Source organism: Argopecten irradians, chromosome 15 (assembly GCF_041381155.1).
Source record: "Argopecten irradians isolate NY chromosome 15, Ai_NY, whole genome shotgun sequence".
Classification (NCBI taxonomy): domain Eukaryota; kingdom Metazoa; phylum Mollusca; class Bivalvia; order Pectinida; family Pectinidae; genus Argopecten; species Argopecten irradians.
Genome location: NC_091148.1, coordinates 6,363,090 through 6,384,402, shown reverse-complemented (window position 1 = coordinate 6,384,402; position 21,313 = coordinate 6,363,090). Strand labels below are relative to the sequence as shown.

The 21,313-nt window shown below is 36.1% G+C and overlaps 1 protein-coding gene across 2 annotated transcripts; it reads right to left on the bottom strand.

Annotated features, from left to right (window-relative positions):
- Positions 1–10,873: 10,873 nt before the first annotated feature.
- LOC138309165 (uncharacterized) lies at positions 10,874–20,469 on the bottom strand. 2 transcript variants are annotated; one of them, XM_069250323.1, is made up of 4 exons: positions 20,419–20,469; positions 16,028–16,952; positions 15,320–15,415; positions 10,874–12,199 (listed from the first exon to the last, which is right to left on the bottom strand). In XM_069250323.1, the coding sequence occupies exons 2-4, from the start codon at positions 16,922–16,924 to the stop codon at positions 11,882–11,884; spliced, it is 1,311 nt and encodes a 436-aa protein (XP_069106424.1). In that variant the 5' UTR covers positions 16,925–16,952; positions 20,419–20,469; the 3' UTR covers positions 10,874–11,881. The 2 variants fall into 2 exon arrangements, with proteins under 2 accessions (XP_069106424.1, XP_069106425.1); XM_069250324.1 differs by lacking the exon at positions 20,419–20,469 and adding an exon at positions 20,343–20,397.
- Between the last annotated feature and the right edge of the window lie 844 nt (positions 20,470–21,313).

Below are 21,313 nucleotides of genomic sequence, written 5' to 3'. Positions count from 1 at the left end.
CTGGCCATATATTTATAATTTTTTCTTCATGATTCGAAGACTACTTGTACATTACCTCCTGCTATGGCACTTGGCACTTTTGAACTAATTTGTTTTAAGTTCTGTCAAACCTGCCTTAGTGATCACCTCTGTATATTTAAAGTTCACTTTCTCCATCCTCGATACTCTAGGGGTTACTGTCACTGATGTTATATCCACCCCTGGACTATCTCATTTAGTAAAGACACAGGTAATCATTTGATGTGCATCAAAGCAATCATACAACGGTACACTGCAGTTGACAGTTGGTTTAAAGTTAGGCGTTGCTCTCTCTAGGCGTTGCTCTCTCTGTAATCTTTAAAGAAAGTATCTTTAGGCCTGTGATTGGTCAGTTTTTTCTCCTGAACTGCCTCCAGTTTTAATATGAGATAGGTATAGTCCAGGGATGTATATAACATCAGTGATAGTAATCCCTGGAGTATCAAGGATGACTTTCTCAAGATTCAAATGGTGAATTTCAACACAATGTTACTTGTATATAATGAATTCTTGGCTATAAAGACCATTTTGTCTTGGCCCCTTGGGTGGTCTTAGTAGACAGATTTGGCTGTATTGAGTTTGTGCTAATGGACTATGGTTGGGTATCAATTGCAAGCTCCTTTTCCCTTGAATATTATTGTATATCCATGCAAAATTTCTGTTTAATTATCTCCATAGGTAAAGGTATACCTTATGCAGTTTTATTTGTTGTCATATATATTTATAACTTAGGTTTCATCAGTCATTTTCAGTTTGATTGAATATTAATGGTACCGTGTTTGCTGTAATTAGCGCCCAGGTTGCTTAAAAAATTGTAACAAAGGGGACGCTTATCAGTGAACCAAAATGTAAGGTGTGGACGAAAACAACCAGCAATATTTTAACTCTTTCTGTACTCATGACACATCAATTTGTTACAGTAAACATGCATATATGCCTTTTAACCCATAAGACGCATTATAATGTCATGATTCACATGTTCAAGACTTGCAAGTTCATGTGATATGGTATACATTGTAAAACATCGTTAAATCCATAGGATGGGGGCATTTACATAACTTCAACTCCTTCTCCAGGAAAGGGGAGGGGCGCTAATTACGGTGAATACGGTATGAGGTCACTGACGCATACAAGTGTATTTTATTGTGTCTTATTTCACACCTAGTTTATTTTAATCGTTACTTTTATCATTATTCATAAGTATCAATGTCAATATGGTAAATATAAACAACAAAAAAGACACATTTCATCATATGATCACAGAGAAAATATCTGTTGTCATGGTTACATAATTGTGATTGGCATGGTCACATGATTATAGGATTATCATCATCACATGGTAAAGGTTATCATAGTCACATGACATTGGATAATTTCTTACTACAAATGTAATTTTTTCCGGATCGAGGAATTAAACTGTCACACAGAATTGTGTTGTAACTGGTAAATTTACATATTTGATAATATTTGCTATAATCTGAAGTTTCTAGTGCAAAAATTTGAAGTGCTAAATATGATAACATAACTGCTAAAATGTGTACATTGACATGTTTATGAATGAAAACAATTGATTTATCTCATGATATAAAGTAACAAATCTTATCTCATGTTCCATTGTTTTCGCCTTATTTAAAGATTCAAGTTTCCATTGAATTCATTTTTTTCTCCTTGAAAGTGCAACATTTTTCAGCTTTGAATTTGTAAATTTTCATGTTTATTTCGTATTGTGATGTGCAATATTAATGTAAAACCAAGAGAATTACTCATATTTGTGTATACCATAACCCATCTATGGAAAAACAAATTGTGTATTCAAATCAATAAATATGTAAAAGGTTCGTTGGTAAATTTACTCATTTGCCCCTAAATTTTCATAATGGACTGGTCTATTCTTTAATTTAGAAGAGCCTAAATGTATCTTTAGGGGTGAATGATGGTATTTTAGGCTTCAGGAAAATGTCAGCAAACAACTATTTTAGCAGTATCAAAATTCTTCCAGTTCAAATGCTGGAAATGTTCATTATGAATCTTTAGAGATGAATAAGTTCAGAACATACTTTTACATCAGATTTAATTCAAATAGTGTGATTTAATTAATTTTATCTTAACACAACTCAGTTTTAAACAGTATAGAGATGTTGTTTTCTGTTAGGTATCGGCTATATAATTTACTTCCTTTAAAAAATTTGTTGGTATTTTGCCATTTTGTGATGGTATTTTATAAAAACAACATTGACTTATTGAAAACTACTTTATTGTCTTAAACAATATCTTACCACCTGATGGCCGAACATTAGTAGTATTCCGTCTTTGCATATTAAAGAGCTACCTCCATTTTGGGTAGATATCCATTGTGACGTCATTATTTTTGTGAGTGCAATTCTCTCCGTTTTCTCAGAAAAGTATGACGTTGAGCTCACAAACGTGTGATGTCATAATTGATTCTTACCTGCAAGGGTGGGAACTTTATGCAAAGTCAGATGCAGTTTTGATAGGACATTCTCTAACGATCTTTTGAATAAATTTGAATAAAAAAATAAAATCTTACTCCGACATAATTATTAAATGAAATATAGGATTGCCTGATTGCTTTATTTTGAAACGTTTTCTTTTTAAAAAAAATCTTATAAATAGACTAAAATCACACAATGACTTGAAACTCCATTTGTTTAAAGATGCTCCACTGCTGACAAATCATATTTTTTCACTATCAAAAACAGCAGCAGACGATTAAGTATTTTTCTTCAGTTACAAAAGTTACTAACTTAACACCATTACCACCATTGAAATGTTTGAACTTCTAATTTTATTTTAATAAAGCTAAAAATATAAAATATAATTAATTGCATCCCGAAAAAATTCCGTGACACTATATCCTATATGGAATAAAGTACTGATTGCCCATGCAACAAAGGCAAAATAAATTATTCTATATATTTTTTGGTGTTAATTAGACACATACCAGGGTATATACATGATTAAGGGCATTTTGTTTGGTAATATCAGGCCTTATGATAATTCAGTGGCATATATAGGTAAAGGTCAAAGATCCACTATAGACTACTATATATTAGACTACTATATATTAGATTAGACTTCTATATATGTTTACTATACAGTGAGCTTTATAAACATATGGTTAATCCTAAAATAATAAAAACTTGATATTGTTCATGATATTTCTTAATTATTTAATATAATGAAAGTTCACACACTTAATAATTTACTACAAGTTCACAAACACAAAAAAATCTGAAACAAATACACTGTAAAGAAATTAGTTCCTGTTACAATATATAGATTTACTGTATTCCCATTATGCTGTGTTTTACCATTGTCTTTTATTGGTCGTATTATGCAAATAAGCACGTGGTTTTCGTTGTTTGATTATATTTGCCGTTGGTATATTGCATTGCTATATTGTAATGTTAGCTGATAAAGGAGTTAAACAAATTTGGTGTTGAGTTGTATGTTATCTCTCGTATCCAACATAATATGGTTAATATCAAAACATGCAGGATGTACTATCCTCGATACTCCAGGGGTTACTATCACTGCCGTCATATCCACCCCTGGAATATTTCAGCAAATAAAACTGAAGACTTTGAGTTGAACATATGAGACAGGTATTTTGGTCCTGTTATAAGCCTCAGCAGCCCTCCTGATGCTTTATGACTTCTATTGGAAAAAAACAAATCACATGGCTACAGAGACTTCTTTGAAAGAGGAATTCACAGATTACAGGTCACTACAGTATATATTTACACAAATTTTCAGTTTGGTATCTATTAGTCCAGGGGTGGCTATATTGATAGCGGTGATAAATCCTGGTAAATTGAGGATGGTTCAGTGGCAGATATATTGATAGTGATAGTAACCCCTGGAATATCAATGATGGTCCAGGGGTTGACATATCGATAGAGGTGATAACCCCTGGTTAATTGAGGATTTTTCAGTGGCAGATATATCGATAGTGATAGTAACCACTGGAATATCGAGGATGGTTCATGGTATCGATAAGTATAACAACCCCTGTAATATACAGGATGGGCTTGGATTGGGTATGTAAAAAGTGATAGTAACCACTGGAATATCGAGGATGGTTCATGGTATCGATAAGTATAACAACCCCTGTAATATACAGGATGGGCTTGGATGGGTATGTAAAAAGTGATAGTAACCACTGGAATATCGAGGATGGTTCATGGTATCGATAAGTATAACAACCCCTGTAATATACAGGATGGGCTTGGATGGGTATGTAAAAAGTGATAGTAACCACTGGAATATCAAGTATGGTCATGGGATGGGTATGTTGATAGTAGTTATAACCACTGGAATATTAAGGATGTCAAGGGGTGGATATATATCTATAGTGATAGTAACCCTTAGATTATAAAGGATGGTCCTGGGGTAGCTATATGAATAGTGATGATAACCTCTGAATTATTAATGGTCTAGGGGTGGCTGTTAAGAGAGTGAAAGCAACCACTGCATTATCGAGTATGGCCCAGGGGTTGATATATACATGTATATATATATTATATATATAAAGAGAGAGTGGTAACAACCCGTTGAGTATCGATGATGATCAAGAATGGTCTTGGGTATTGATAGTGATAGTAACTCCTGCAATATGGAGGATAGTCCAGGGGTACCAGTATTGATAGTGATAGTAACTCCTGCAATATGGAGAATAGTCCAGGGGTACCTGTATTGATAGTGATAGTAACCCCTACAATATGGAGGATAGTCCAGGGGTACCAGTATTGATAGTGATAGTAACCCCTGCAATATGGAGGATAGTCTAGGGGTACCGGTATTGATAGTGATAGTAACCCCTGCAATATGGAGGATAGTCCAGAGGTACCGGTATTGATAGTGATAGTAACCCCTACAATATCAAGGATAGTCCAGGGGTACCGGTATTGATAGTGATAGTAACCCCTGCAATATGGAGGATAGTCCAGGGGTACCGGTATTGATAGTGATAGTAACCCCTGCAATATGGAGGATAGTCCAGGGGTACCGGTATTGATAGTGATAGTAACCCCTGCAATATGGAGGATAGTCCAGGGGTACCGGTATTGATAGTGATAGTAACCCCTGCAATATGGAGGATAGTCCAGGGGTACCGGTATTGATAGTGATAGTAACCCCTGCAATATGGAGGATAGTCCAGGGGTACCAGTATTGATAGTGATAGTAACCCCTGCAATATGGAGGATAGTCTAGGGGTACCGGTATTGATAGTGATAGTAACCCCTGCAATATCGAGGATAGTCCAGGGGTACCGGTATTGATAGGATAGTAACCCCTGCAATATGGAGGATAGACCAGGGGTACCGGTATTGATAGGATAGTAACCCCTGCAATATGGAGGATAGTCCAGAGGTACCGGTATTGATAGTGATAGTAACCCCTGCAATATGGAGGATAGTCCAGGGGTACCGGTATTGATAGTGATAGTAACCCCTGCAATATGGAGGATAGTCCAGGGGTACCAGTATTGATAGTGATAGTAACCCCTGCAATATGGAGGATAGTCCAGGGGTACCGGTATTGATAGTGATAGTAACCCCTGCAATATGGAAGATAGTCCAGGGGTACCAGTATTAATAGTGATAGTAACCCCTGCAATATGGAGAATAGTCCAGGGGTACCGGTATTGATAGTGATAGTAACCCCTGCAATATGGAGGATAGTCCAGGGGTATCGGTATTGATAGTGATAGTAACCCCTGCAATATCGAGGATAGTCCAGGGGTACCGGTATTGATAGTGATAGTAACTCCTGCAATATGGAGGATAGTCCAGGGGTACCGGTATTGATAGTGGTAGTAACTCCTGCAATATGGAGGATAGTCCAGAGGTACTGGTATTGATAGTGATAGTAACCCCTGCAATATGGAGGATAGTCCAGGGGTACCGGTATTGATAGTGATAGTAACCCCTGCAATATGGAGGATAGTCCAGGGGTACCGGTATTGATAGTGGTAGTAACTCCTGCAATATGGAGGATAGTCCAGAGGTACCGGTATTGATAGTGGTAGAAACTCCTGCAATATGAAGGATAGTCCAGAGGTACCGGTATTGATAGTGATAGTAACCCCTGCAATATGGAGGATAGTCCAGGGGTACCGGTATTGGTGGTGATAGTAACCCTTGGAATATGGAGGATAGTCCAGGGGTGCCAGTATTGATAGTGATAGTATCTCCTGCAATATGGAGGATAGTCCAGGGGTACCGGTATTGAATGTGATACTAACTCCTGGAATATCGAGGATAGTCCAGCGGTGCCAGTATTGATAGTGATAGTAACCCCTGCAATATGGAGGATAGTCCAGCGGTGCCAGTATTGATAGTGATAGTAACCCCTGGAGTATACAGTACAACGAAGGTGGACAAGGGATGGGTAGGTACATGTAGATAGTGATAAAGATTGAGTATAGAGGATGGCCTAGGGGAAAATTATCGATAATGATCGTAGCCACTGGAGTATCGAGGATGGACCAGGGGTGCCTATTTGATAGTGATAATAACCCCTGGAGTATCAAGGATGGTCCAGGGGTACCTATACTGCGGGTGAATATATATTGATAGGATGGTCCAGGGGAGGATATATCAATAGTTATAATAACCCCTGGAATATCGAGGATGGTGAAGGGATGGGTAGATAGTGATAATAACCCCTGGATTATCGCGGATGGCCCGGGGGTAGGTATATGCCGATAATCATTGTTAACCCTGGATAATTGAGGATGGTCCAGTTGTAGCTATATCGATAGCGATGACAAATCCTGGAGTATCGAAGATGGTCCAGGGGCTGATGGATCGAAAGTGATAGTAACCATTGGAGTATTGATGATGGTCAAGGGATGGTCATATTGGCAGTGATAATAACCCCTGGACCATTTCATTATTCCAGGGGTAATTATCACTATTATCACTGGGTATATGATTATGATGATAATAACCTCTGGGGTATCAAAGATGGCCCAGGGGTTGATATATCGATACTGATAAAAAGAACGGGAAATTGATGATGATAAACGGGTGAATATATAGATAGTGATAGTAGCCACTTGAATATCGAGGATTATCCAGGGGCAGATATATCGATAGTGGTAGTAGCCACTAGAATATCGAGGATGGTCCAGGGGCAGATATATCGATAGTGATAGTAGCCACTAGAATATCGAGGATGGTCCAGGGCAGATCTATCGATAGTGATAGTAGCCACTAGAATATCGAGGATGGTCCAGGTGCAAATCTATCGATAGTGATAGTAGCCACTAGAATATCGAGGATGGTCCAGGTGCAGATCTATCGATAGTGATAGTAGCCACTAGAATATCGAGGATGGTCCAGGGGCAGATATATCGATAGTGATAGTAGCCACTAGAATATCGAGGATGGTCCAGGTGCAGATCTATCGATAGTGATAGTAGCCACTAGAATATCGAGGATGGTCCAGGTGCAGATCTATCGATAGTGATAGTAGCCACTAGAATATCGAGGATTATCCAGGGGCAGATATATCGATAGTGATAGTAGCCACTAGAATATCGAGGATGGTCCAGGGGCAGATATATCGATAGTGATAGTAGCCACTAGAATATCGAGGATGGTCCAGGGGCAGATCTATCGATAGTAATAGTAGCCACTAGAATATCGAGGATGGTCCAGGGGCAGATATATCGATAGTGATAGTAAAAACTAGATTATCAAAGATAGTCCAGGGGTGGTTATATTGGTAGTGTTAATAACCCCTGAATATGTATGTTCTGGACGTGTTCAGGATGTGCGAGCTCTACCGAGAATGCCGGGCATCAAGAAATTAAAGCATTTTTTCGGGCTCAGATTTATTGAGAGAAACAAAACGAATTCGAACAGAAGTCAAAATGTTGTCGTCAAGTTTTATGATTGGCTGACTGGGAATTTCATGTCTTCAAGTCAGCTCTTTATTTGCTGCAAGAAAATAAAACCACAACTTGAATCCAGTACCCATTATAATGTCTCGGAATAAAGATTTAATTCTTGTTTTTTTCTGTTCTGTTGACTCCAATTTTACAATTAGATGAAATCAAAGGTTGTAGAGATCGTATGTGATCGGAATTGCTGGAGTATCGAGGATGTTCTTATGTAATTATCTTTCTGGTGTTTCTGTCGAAGCATAAAGATTACTATAGACTATCTCATAGTTAAATTGGAAGCAACAGATCAGAACAGGTAATTTAGTCGTTTGATGTTCATAAAAATAGCGGTATAACGGTACACTGGGGTTGGCTTTGTGGATTAGACTTTATCATTCGCATCCTATCCACTCTTGGTGTATGTCATAAACAGAAGACGTCTCTGGAGTAAACTCCGGATGAACGACATGCATATATAGATACTTCGATCCATGGAAAATTACAGAGAGCAGTGCCCCGTGCACATAAGGTACCGTTGACTTTTAGACTAGTGCCTGAACTAAGAGATAAGACCTACAAAGAACGCCCTCGGTTAACCAACTTTGTAGTACAGACGTGATAGAACTGACATGATAAAGGACCTTTGGCCTTTTTTGGCCCCTAAATCCGTAAATATTTAACAGTTTTGAAAACTTCATGGATTTGGGGGCCAAAAGGGCCCAAATGATTTGGGGGCTAAAAGGGCCCAAATCATACACAGTCCTTTATGCAAGTTCTGTAACAGAATAGTTGACACTACAATAGATAAACTTTCTATCAAATAAAGACAGAACGACTAAACTAGTAAACTAACTATACAAAAAGAGGTCCAGAACCAAGCTCCGTAAAAACACTTTCTCAACCGTGTCACTGACAACTGGAAAAGTCTATCAACAACTTTTGTAAACTGCCAAAACCCTGAACTCATTCAAATATGGTCTGAACACAACCTGGAAACAACACCCTTCAAAATTCAGACCATCATGCTACAATGTAGAACCCATCTGAGCAGCCATACCGGTACTACCAGTATTAGAAGATGATACGTAAATAGTAGTCACAGACTAATGGCGTAACGTCAACAAAGATGAGTTAAATTATCTTCAAAAGTTCCGCTGGCTGATAGTGCAGTAGTAGTGGTATCCCTATATCACAGTACACACACTGGTGACCGTGATATTATTTTCATCAAAGATGGATGCCTGCGAAATCAGTAAATTTTTGGTTTTGACTGATTTTGGTGGTTTTAGATGACGTTGAAAGTTTTCCAATGTTGTTCGATGCATAGGCACCTGGCTCGTTAAAAAAGACATGTTGTATTACACATTATGTATTACAACATGTCATCAAAAAAACCCGATCCATGTACCTATGTCCGAAGGAAGAGTTTAACATGCAGCTGTATTTGAATATTAAATAAATATTCCTTCCCCAAATTTCGGCCTCTTGGCCATCTTCAGGTACATAGAAACACAGGAAAAGCTAGTTGAAATCCATCTTGAACGTTTTGATATGATGCCGTAGCAACAATAACGTCATAGATATAATGAAGTCATAGTCATCATGTAGACGTAAGATCGTCCTCTGCACTCTCCATTTCATGTAGAAATGAACTTCACATTGCATCCATATGGCTGTCTGGTATTTAGCATATGAATTCATTTCTCCTCATGAAACTGCCTGTATGCCCGGCTTGGATCTTTTAGTACAAACAATACTGCTATTTTGATGTCAAACTCTGAGTTACCCTCAACATGTTGGTTTGTCAGACCCATTCCGCAAGTCCCTTACATGTTCACTAAATCGTTCTTTTACCGTCCGTTCCGTTTCCCCTACATAAATGGTTTTCAGACATCTGCTGCACAATATCTGAATATCACATTGGTTTACCCTGAAAACGTATGATTTTAACGTAGGAGGCACTAAAAATATCTCCAATTAGGCTTTACCCAAGTTCTAGTGGTAAGTTTAATTCAAAATGTTACAATCTTAATCTTTAGTCTGGTTAATTAATAGTACACCTTATTGGATTATTATAGAATATCTTTACTGTATTCTTTTATTGACGCATGCGACATGAATAATTTGCAACTGTCCAAACAAATTATTTCGAAAACAACGAATACCACGGGTTTAATGTTAATACTGTACACTTGAATAATTTCGCGTGTTGAAATTTTCGCTATAAGTCAGCTTTGCTACTATTCACGGTGTTATGGTTTTCACACTGTGAATCTATTGTCTAATCTTTGACAAAGTTCATCCTCGGGGATCCGATCACATACGATTTCTCCTCCCCTGGACTATCTCATAGTAAAACTAAAGGCAGCCCAGCTGAACAAATCAGAACCAATCACAGTCCTACAAATATTTCTTTTGAATACTACAGAGAGAGCGATGCCATACTTCAAAGCCACACAATCAACCACAGTGTACCGTTATAAGGCTCTTTTGTTGTGCATCAAAGGACTAAATTACCTGTTTTGTTCTGTTGACTCCAGTTTTACTTTAAGATAGTCAAGGGGTGTAGAAATCATGAATCATCGCAACCTCTCGAGTATTGAGAATGGCAAAAAATATAATATAGCCTTGAACCAATGAAAGATGCATGAATATTTTCATTTTGCGAATAATTCTATTACGAAAAGTAATTACGCGAAGATTATATGATCTGGTGTTTGTGCATGTTTGGATTGTGCTAATACATTGTAGATCTGAAGTTGTACTAATCGTGTCAATTGCAAGAAAATTATTAAGGCAAAAAAAAAAGAAGCTGTTTAGGATTACCCGACCGACACTAATTTTTTTACCCCCGACTCTAATTTTGTTTTTTCTGTACCTAAAATGATACTCCAATTAATAGTTTTACTCTAGGCCAATCTGAGCTGGTAATACCTTCTTTCTTATTTAAATCTTCATTTATTCATTGTTAAATAAAAAGTCAAGAGTGAGAGAAACTAATGTTTTATCAGTTTATTAATAAATAGGAGCCATATTTCTGTTCAGTTAACAGCTCGTTATGGCATCTGGACTTGGCAAAAAGATATATAAACAAAATTAAAATCCCTACCTAAACACATAATTTTTGTTTGGCCTAATGCAGTTCGCAAAAATAAGCCTTGAAAATGTGTATCTCGCGAGAATGTAGAGGCTTACAGTAATTTTGGTCTATCATTGTCTATAATAACACAGGACAGTTCTTCTTATGTAATGTGAATATTTGTCTTCATTATAACATAATACAAGTGATCAAATGGCTAGTAATAAGGACATTTATTAGTAAAGCATTTTCAAAATAGTTTGAAATATTCATATAAAGACATGAAAAAAGCATGAAAAATATGAAAAAGGTAAAAGAATAAACATGTTAGTTTAAAGAAAACCTTATTTAAGAGGCGCTACAATGCCAAGGAATGGTAATTTTTTCTAATAAAAACTGAAGCAGACGAATTATTTTTTAATACCAAAGATACTTTCTTTACACTATAACTATACTATTAAAAAGTTTGGGATTCTTATCTCGCTTCAGAATAAATATAATCAAGATAATTAATTGCATCCTGAAAACAAATCCATGGCACTATGTCCATGGCACTATGTGGAATGAGGCGTAGACAACAAAAGCAAAACAATTGGTTTTTTTTTAAATATATGAATATATATACGATGTGGATGTCAATTATTATCCAAATGATAAATAGTGTTTATGCTGTCGACACTGGAACATCTATAAGCTTTCATTCTTTGAACAATGCACTTTGAGGAAGAAACATATTTAAAATTGTTTTAGCTTGAAATTTGATAAAACGGGTAAAAGAACAAAGTATTTACAAGATGTTCTTTATACAATGAACTTTGATAATGTCAAACATAATTTTTAAGTAATACACAAATTAAAAAATGAGAAGCTTATGCACTTTTGTTTTGTTTTTCTGTGACACAAGTGGATATTTTCTTTTTTTGAACATCTGTATAATTAAATATTCTGATCATAGCTCGAAGGTAACGGTCAGAATCCTTCATTTCTGTAAGGTAATGGAAGAATGTATCCTTTAGAAACTTCAACGTCACTTCCGCTTCCGTTTCCGGTTTCTCAGCCGACTCGTACGACTCCTGGCGGCGAAGGGATTGCCATTTCGCTAGTTCGGATTCAGTTTCCACTAATTTTCTGATGAGTTCTTTCATCGTCATACTGGAACTGTCAGAACTGACTGCAAGGCGCTCCAACTAAAACAAAAGAGATTATTAGACATCAGTTCAAAGTAAATCAACCACCTTAAGGGACAATTCAGTCTAAGAGAACGTTAAAATTTGTACACGTATCGGAAAAAACCAGTTCTAATGGTAATTAGATCGGTCGGTTTTACTGTGATATGCCTGAAAAGCCCACGGTGGCGACTTGTGTGTGAAATGTTCAAAATCGCTCGCTGCCATTACACACTGGTCAAACTTCTTGTATGCCGAACCCTGTCCCTTGCTCGTAGAGTAATGCAACTTTTGTCTAGAACTGCTTAAATTGCTCTGACAGTAGTGTGTTTACCTTATTAGGTGCATTGTCTTGCCTAAAAATCATTTATCACGTCCTCAATGGTTATGTAGTTCATTTGTTTAACGGGCGTGACTTTGGCTCGGGTAAAGGTACAGCGTCCATATTGTACCTGCTTAATCGTATTGATCAACGATTTGATATTTCAACGATATAGATTAAAATAATTAACAATGTCGAGGAATTTATAAATGTTTTACGTTATATGTTTCATAAGAAATGTAGAACAATACATTTATGCTATATTTTGCTTCTTGGTTATGTAAAAGAATTAGCCTGAGTGAATTGTCTCTGTTTGACAAATTTTTTTTATAATTGTTGCCTCCGAGGTACATGTAGCTACAAAGCCATGGATTTAATTGATATATTTTTATACAGGGAATCTTACATTTGTCTAGTGTTGTAACTTCATCTTGGATCATCGAGTTAGTATTTTTGTTGGTTTCGGAAACGTAGTGGCCCTTAAATGACGTTAAATACAACATTCAGTAAAGTAAAATAAGCGTTTATGTAAAGAGGACAAGATGAAATAAGCCGTCATCAATAAATTGCCATCAATAAGCTGACAATAAGTTGTCTGGAAGACATCACATACTGCTCGGCCAACGAGTGGATATTGTACATATGTTACATTATGCCTACTCCACAGATTATTCAGTCTGCTTAATCAGTTAAAATGAAGAAATCTTAAGTATGTATTTGCTATTTGACTATTTACTAGTGAACAATCAATTTATAGGTAAACAAGCATATACAAATTAAGGCTTGGAATTAATTGTTAACTAATTCATACATAATGTTAACTTTATGGCGATTATTTAGACACATTAAGCTAACAAGGCTTTTTAATAGCAGATGGGACTCATATCTACAGACATGTAACTAGATCAATATAATATCTTTATATCATTCTATTTATACAATGTAATGTATCAGTATGAATCCTTTTAGGTATACACCTGAAGCGATAACAGTTGATGTTGTTACTATAGAAATGTTAAATGGACAATTCAGTCTAAGAGTACATTAAATGTGCACATATATTGGAAACAAAGCAGTTGTAATAAAATTGCGATTAGCTGTGATAAGCAAGTAAAACCCACTTTGGTGAAATATGTTTGTGAATTGTTTAAACTCGCTCGCTGACCGCCATCAGACATTATGGTCGGACGTCTTATATGCCGAACTCTGGCCCTAGCTAGTGGAAAACAGCATTTTTGTATAGAATTATTCAAGTCGCTTTTACAGTAGTGTGTTTACCGTATTATTAGCCCGAGATACTCTGGCCCTGACACCGTACTATTACCGTATTATTAGCCCGAGATACTCTGGCCCTGGTACCGTATTACTACCGTATTATGTGCATGCCCCTGTCTAAAACCAATTTCATCAACTCCTCACTGGCTATGTATTGCACTTGTTTTACCTACATGACATTGACACGGGTATGATTACAGGATAAGGTACATATTGTACCTGCTGAATAAAATAAAATACTTCATAATGTCATCTTTTTTATATTTTATGTTTTTAGGTTTCATAAGAAATACATTTATACCATATTTTGCATCGTGGTTATTTAACAAAATAAGCCTCACTTGAATCCAATACATGTACTGCAAATCAGCCTATTTTCGCGTATTTCAGGGGAGATAAGATTTATCCGCGAAAAAGATTCAACTTAAAGTAGAGTAGAACATTAACCTATTAATTGTAAAATCATGATCAAATCAACCATGAAAATGTCGTAGGGCATGAAAAACGCGAAATGAAATTACTGTGAAAATGTCGAGGGCATGGAAACGCGAAATTAAGTAACCATAAAATGTCGTTGGACATAAAAAACGCGAAATTGAGTCACCGTGCAAATGTCGTAGCACATGAAAAACGCGAAATAAAATTACCATGAAAATGTCGTAGGGCGAAATTGAGTCACCTTGCAAATGTCGTAGCACATGAAAAACGCGAAATTAAGTCACCATAAAAATGACGTAGGGTATGAAAATGCAAAATTAAGTCACCTTAAAAATAAGTTGATTTACAGTTGTATTTACTTTCCAGAAGAGCCATTATGAAGTAACACAAGAAGCTCAAACTTTTTTTTATTATGGTAATAGTGTTAAGAAACTTTTGTCATTGACGAAAAAATCCAAAGTAATTTGCTCCTCCGTTTAATATATATAGTGACCATTGGTCGGCGGTGTAGGACCTTTAAACAATTGGCGGTATACGCTATAAAGCAAAGTGATGATATCTAAACAATGTGTTATCCTATGAGTATCCAGTCACTGTATAATGTCCGTGGTTATCTTGATGTTAACAACCGTCTCTCTTCTCATAAAGATAACGTCTTTTAATGAAAATTTAAAAAAAAACGTAAAATATACTCAATATTTGCGAAGATTTAATTTTGCTACATTCGCCCATTTTCGCAAAAATTAATACATCGAGAAAATTCCCCAATCCTTGCTTCTTGGGAATTTTCGCTATGTCCTTTACGTGACATATCAAACTCTGTCACATGAATGACACTTTCAAATGCTACAAAATTTCGCGAAAATAGTTCTCTGCAATACTTTCCAAACAGTAAATCGAGAAATGCTATACTCACGAATTTTAATAGATATACAGTTCGCATTATTTTTATGTGTTACCATCCTGTTTCGTTGCAGATTATACTCATTATTTTGAATACTATCAATCACTAAAGTTTCTCATGGTCTGAGTGTGAGATTGGTACTACAACATTAGTCTGTATCAATTATTCGGATATTATCAATAGTTATTGTCTCAATACATACCTCAACATTCCGTTCGAACTGGGCGGACTCTTGGCCCTTTTTATACATCTCCAAGTAAATACTCTCGTTCCGTTTTTCCTGGATGGCTATGCGATCCTATAAGGATTGTACAAAACAACATTATATGTTAACTGTAATACGATAACACAATCATACTTTAGTTTGCCCAATGAATCGTTTTATCTTTCTAGTTAAGGACCATCACAAATGTATATTTATTTAACTCATACAATAAAACAAAATTTATGTTAAAGGGATTCAAATAATTAATTCAATGGAATGACATTTCCATAAAATTTTAAAGGATTTAATTTAATCGTGCAAAGATATGTGCAAGCAAAGTAACCGCTTACAGCGAGTCATAGCAAAATTGAGGATTCGTTTTTGTATTTTGTAAATATATTTTTGGCATATTGATGCATTGAAGGACATTGATGTAAATAACTAACTAGCGTAACCATATCGCTGCAATAAAATCTTGCGTGTTCACGTTTATATATAGTACCTCACTAATCTCAAAAATACAATGGATGCTATTTGATCAGATACCTAAATAATGAAAAATGTCAGGGAACGGATTTGTAGGTGATAATAGATAGAATTCGGAATGCAGACCAGAAATTTCGAAATCCGCACGGTTCGGATAATCGAAAGCCCACAGTTTATGCAGTATTTTATTACACAGTTTATTTGTATACATTCACTTACGTTAAGCTCTGAAACAGATTCCTCCAAATCGACGATGCTACAAAGTGATTTCTGGTAGGACTTCAGAAGATCGTCGTGTTCAATTTGCAAGCTGTCAAGATTTGAACATAGCTCCTTTGCCTCCTCATTCTTCCTTTCAATTATCTTTCGTGCTTCTTCATCTATGTCCAATTTCAATCTTTCTATCTGTGAATCGCGAGCCTCTATATCACTTGTTAATTCTTTCACTTGGATTTTCAAATCTTTCAGCAATTGGTCTTTCCTTTGAGTAGGTGTCATGTAGTCATCCCCCTCACAGTCTTGCTCATGAGGAAGGTGGCGTTTCTCAAATCTCAAACGACTTGCGACTGTTTCCCGTACATTGTGGTTGTCGGTCATCCCTGATTGTGAATTTCCTCGCTTTTTCTTGTCGTCATGGTTAAACACACCCTTTGCCAAGTCAACAGTCTTACTCCTGGTTATGTTCTTCTGACCTTTTCCCTCTTTCACTGCTTTTTGTTTTGGAATGGATGACCTCCGAGTAAGACCTGTAGCACATTTAACAGGGAGACGAGATTTTCCAGTGTTTGTCACTGGGGTGTCAGTGGACGACAAAAGAGCTGTTAACTCCGAAGTTTCATTTGTACTTGAATTTGATTGGCTGAGAGAGTCCAGAGAATCAGAATGATAGCGAGGCGATTGTCGATACATGTCGTCATATCCGGATTCGCTATGGGCAGGTTTGATTTTATCGTTATCATCAGGGATACCATTCCCATCTTGTGGGTCAAAAGAATTCCTTTTTAATGGATCTGAATCGCCTTCTAGGCTATCTTCATCCATTTCGGATTCTCTAGTTGTTGACTTGGATTGTTGATCCTCATATGAAAACGGTGATCCTTCAATATTCTCGGACATCTTGGTTTCAATCAGTTCATTTCTGTGTCTGAAAATGATTTAATTTTCTAATATTTATAAATTATCACAACTTTAACGACGAAAATAATTGTTAAAAATACCTAACAAAACAAACTTCTTCTGAACAGGATTCATCTTATTTGAGAAAAAAAATAATACAATAAAAAACAACAAAAAATAGCATAAGCAATTCCATTAAGTCATTTTCATCTTTATCAACCCGAATATCACTTAAACCAAACCACTTATATTTACATTATCAACTCATTTTAGGGTCTTTGCATTAACATTATTTAAGCTAGACCAGGAAAACCGTTTATCAACGACGATTTAATCCACCAGATGGAACAGCCATTTTGACGGTGATCAGTTGACGTCACCACGTCAACATTAGTGACGTCATAATGGCCACATTTTGGGCGTCAGTTATACCGTCATATACGGTAGAAGTGACAAGTAAATGTAAATATTTTAATTTACATTGAGAAGAACAATGACGATAAACTGTGTAGCATTTATTTCAAAACTTTACCTGCTTCATCTAAGGTATACATGTATACTGTAAATCGATTAGGAACCGCGATAATAACTCATCGCGAATAAGTCCTTACTTCTGGTCTAATTAACACACAATGGCATTCTTATTTGGTGACAGAAACATGCACCTAACCCTGTGGACTTGCTAAACTGAAATATACAATTCAGTGCATATTTTGCCAACATTTACAAACAACACAACGATCTACGAGTAAACAGTAATACGTAGGGTTAGGTATAGACACTTTGTATCATCTAAGTTATCATGGTTATGTTCAAGTGGCCGGATGGGCAGTGTTGTTTGGTGTCTTCGGCGGCATGTTTCACTGATATAGCACTATAAAAAGGGCAAAAGTTCCACTATACACGAAGACACAACACGAACATACCGTAGTCTCCAAAAACACTCACCTCGCACACGCTATACACCGCATACATGGGAAGCCGTCCTAACATGACCATGGCTGTTAATAGGACGTTAAAATAACCAAACAAACAGCACCTAAGAAGTGATAGACTGTATAGGCTTACAAAATATTACTACATTTGTAGTTTCGACGGGGTCTAGTACCTTCAGTTGTCAAGAAAATTACTGTAAATCAGCTTTCTTTCGCGGTTCCAAAATTTCGCAATTTCCGTTTTAATGCATTTTCGCGGATATTAAGTATCGCAGATTCAAAATTGAATGGCGATATCTATGAATGTAATTTTGCAAAACATGTGGAAGACATTAAGTCGCGAAAATATGCTTTTGAGAATTTACTATGATCGCGAAATTTGCAAAAAGATATCGCACGCAAAAGAATGTTGGTTTACAGTAAGCCATATTGACTTTTGCGGGCTTAAACATGCTTAATGTATAGTACTAAACACGCATGTGACAATACGGATTCTGTAAACCGAAATCAATCCTCCAGTAGTTATTTCACAAAAACAACAATACCCCAGGTTGTTGGCCAGCTGGCGTCTATATATCTCAATCAATATATGGAGATATTTAAATTCTTCACAGTATTACACTTATTTACATGGCGGTCAATAGTGTAGGCCTATTCACGTGATTCACAACAGCAAGAAAATAATCCACAGAACATGAAGACACCTGTTGCTTAGATTACACAATAAAAAAAATTCTGACTGATTGTTCAGACTCAGATTTCCGGGGGAAAAGACGTAACTTAAGTCAGAACTTCAGTCAACCAACTACTAAAATTAATATGAATACTGCAGTTTGTTTTAAGAAGTCGTGTTACAGTGTAAGATGACGTGAGACCTTGATGAAATTATTATGCGTAATATCTAAATCTTCAAAATACAAAATATTTTGTTTTTCTTGTCCAAAGCTATTTTGAACGAATAACACGAGTTCGAGTTTGTGGAGTTTGATTATATACTATAAAGCAGCTTATTTCCCGTGTGATGAAGTAAATTTGCGAAAATCTTTTTCCTCGGATAAAGATCTACGACATCTGTATTAATATAATTTCCATTCAATATCAAATCGCCAGTATCAGTCATCGCGAACTTGTTTTGAAATAGAAGCCGCGAAAATTGGAGGACGCGGAAAAAATGGATTTTTAGTACAGTTTATTGCATTGATTATTGGTTACAATAGGTAGTTTCTGCTCCTGGCTAGCACACAGCATTAAGGGAGTGGGACGACTGGTTCGCCGTTGTCAGAATAATGTGACCGGGTGGGGTGTGTTGCTTGGTGTCTTCGGCGGCATGCTTCAGTGATATAACACTTTAAAAAGGGCAACAGTTTTTACTATACAAGACACAACACGAATATACCGCAGTCTCCCAAAACTCACATCACGTTCTACATACACACCGCATACGTAGGAGGCCGTCCTTACATGACCCATGCTGTTGATTGGACGTTAATTAATCAAACAAACAAACAATCCTACTACATAATGTTGTTAGTTTCAAGCTTATTTCCGATGATTTTATTAAATTATTTACTTACCTATTTTACTCACCCACTTTTTAAAAAATCGATTTTTTTGATATGGATGTTTCAGACGTTCATTGTGATTTAAAAACAAATTTTAAGATAACATTGTTTAAAACTATGCTACATTTATAAAGATTAGAGATAAAATTGAAACATAAATAACTAAAGCGTGGGAAACGCAACATTTTGTTTACACCTCGGGACAGAAGCGCCAAGAGAAGCTTGATGGAAGTTTCGTAGTTTATACGTAAAGTAAAGCTAGATATATAACGCACTTTTGATCTATTGATAATCATCAACGAATAGAACTAGATAAGGTAGGAGCACAGTAAGTTATTCAATCAAACGCCATCCAATCGACATACTAGCAGCAGGAAAAATAATATTTCAATCTAAAATATGTTCAGTTAAAAGTACAAAGCGTGCCTGTCGAAATGCACTTATGCAGCATAACATAGATATGTATAGCTTAGTCTAGGCTGACCACGTGCAAAACAGTACCCGGGGGACAGCGGCGAACTACCAATCGGTAGTGCAACTAACTAGTGTTTGGATGTTACATGTTTATCATCTAGTCTGGCGGCTTCATTTTTTTCTTTCCTGCCAGACTTTAATTTCTTCTTTCCTGTCACCAATTACAATTTTGGCGAGCATGCCAAAACCTGTTTCAAGCATTGAAAGTATTCTTGTGAGATGATGTCTGTATTCAATTTCGACATCAAAAACAAAGAAATCTGGCGGAACTCCGGAGGTCCCGGGTTTGAACCCCAGTCTGGTTGCTACGCTTTCTTCTCTCCTGTCACAAACATATATACACACGGGATCAAAAGATATACGTTTTTTGTTCAATTACAAATCATATACCCTAAGCTGCTCAAAATACCTGACACCCAAACCTTCAAAAGTTTCCAACATACTTACGGTTAAGCTGATTCTAATTGAAAAGCATATATGTAGTATCTATCAAATCATCAACGGATTGTTTAAAATAACTTACCATCGTTTTCCACAGTCCAGATAAACAGCTTGAAGACGTGTACGCTTAGGACCACGCATGCGCAGGTTGGTATTGATTCAAATAAGATGACTGCATGTCACAGATTCATTTTGCAATTAATAACAACATATTGACGTCTACATTGATAAGCGTGCTGCACAGATATGGCTTTTATTTGTGTTTGGAGCCTATCTATTGACTGATGCTGTTTTATAAATATGACTTTAAAATACATTTTACAGAAAGAATATTTCATCACAAACAACGTACGAGTTTTGATCGAGAATTTTGTATGATTTATATACACAATATGCGGATGTGTATTTTATTTACGACAAGAACATTAAATCAAATGACAGGTCATGATTGTAATCATGAATTATTATTGATGTCACTTTTGTCCGAGACAAGAGTCTCTCAGACAGCTAACTATGTGTAAATTATTGTTTTTATCTTAATAATATATACTGTATAGTTGCTAATATTCGCGGGATTTTAATTTCGCTAAATACGCGAGTATATCCACAATCGCGAAATTTAAACCTCATAAAAGTTATCAAAATCATGATTTCATGTATAATAGCCTGTCATAAGAATGGGACTTTAATAGACTAGAAAGATAATTTGCGAAAATAAACCCCCGCGAATAAGTCCGAAACAGTAAATCGCGAAATTCACACCCGCAAAATTTAACAACTATACAGTACTGTTTTCCAAAACACTCTAAGAAACTCAGTTTCTGATTATTACATTCAAAATACTGTAAACCAACTTTTTTTCGTGTGCGATATATTTTCGCGTATTTCTTGAAAATAAATATGCGCGAAAAACGTTCAACTTCAAGTACAATTTAACGTTTTACCTGTAAATCACGAAATTAGATATTCGAGAAAAT

Bases quoted from the DNA above. Each gene is read 5' to 3' on its own strand.
- LOC138309165 (XM_069250323.1), bottom strand. From the start codon at position 16,924: ATGTCCGAGAATATTGAAGGATCACCGTTTTCATATGAGGATCAACAA. The intron at 15,416-16,027 runs GTAAGTGAATGT...CAATCCTTATAG, and splicing joins AATCTGTTTCAGAGCTTAAC to GATCGCATAGCCATCCAGGA. The intron at 12,200-15,319 runs GTATGTATTGAG...CTTTTGTTTTAG, and splicing joins AGTTCGAACGGAATGTTGAG to TTGGAGCGCCTTGCAGTCAG.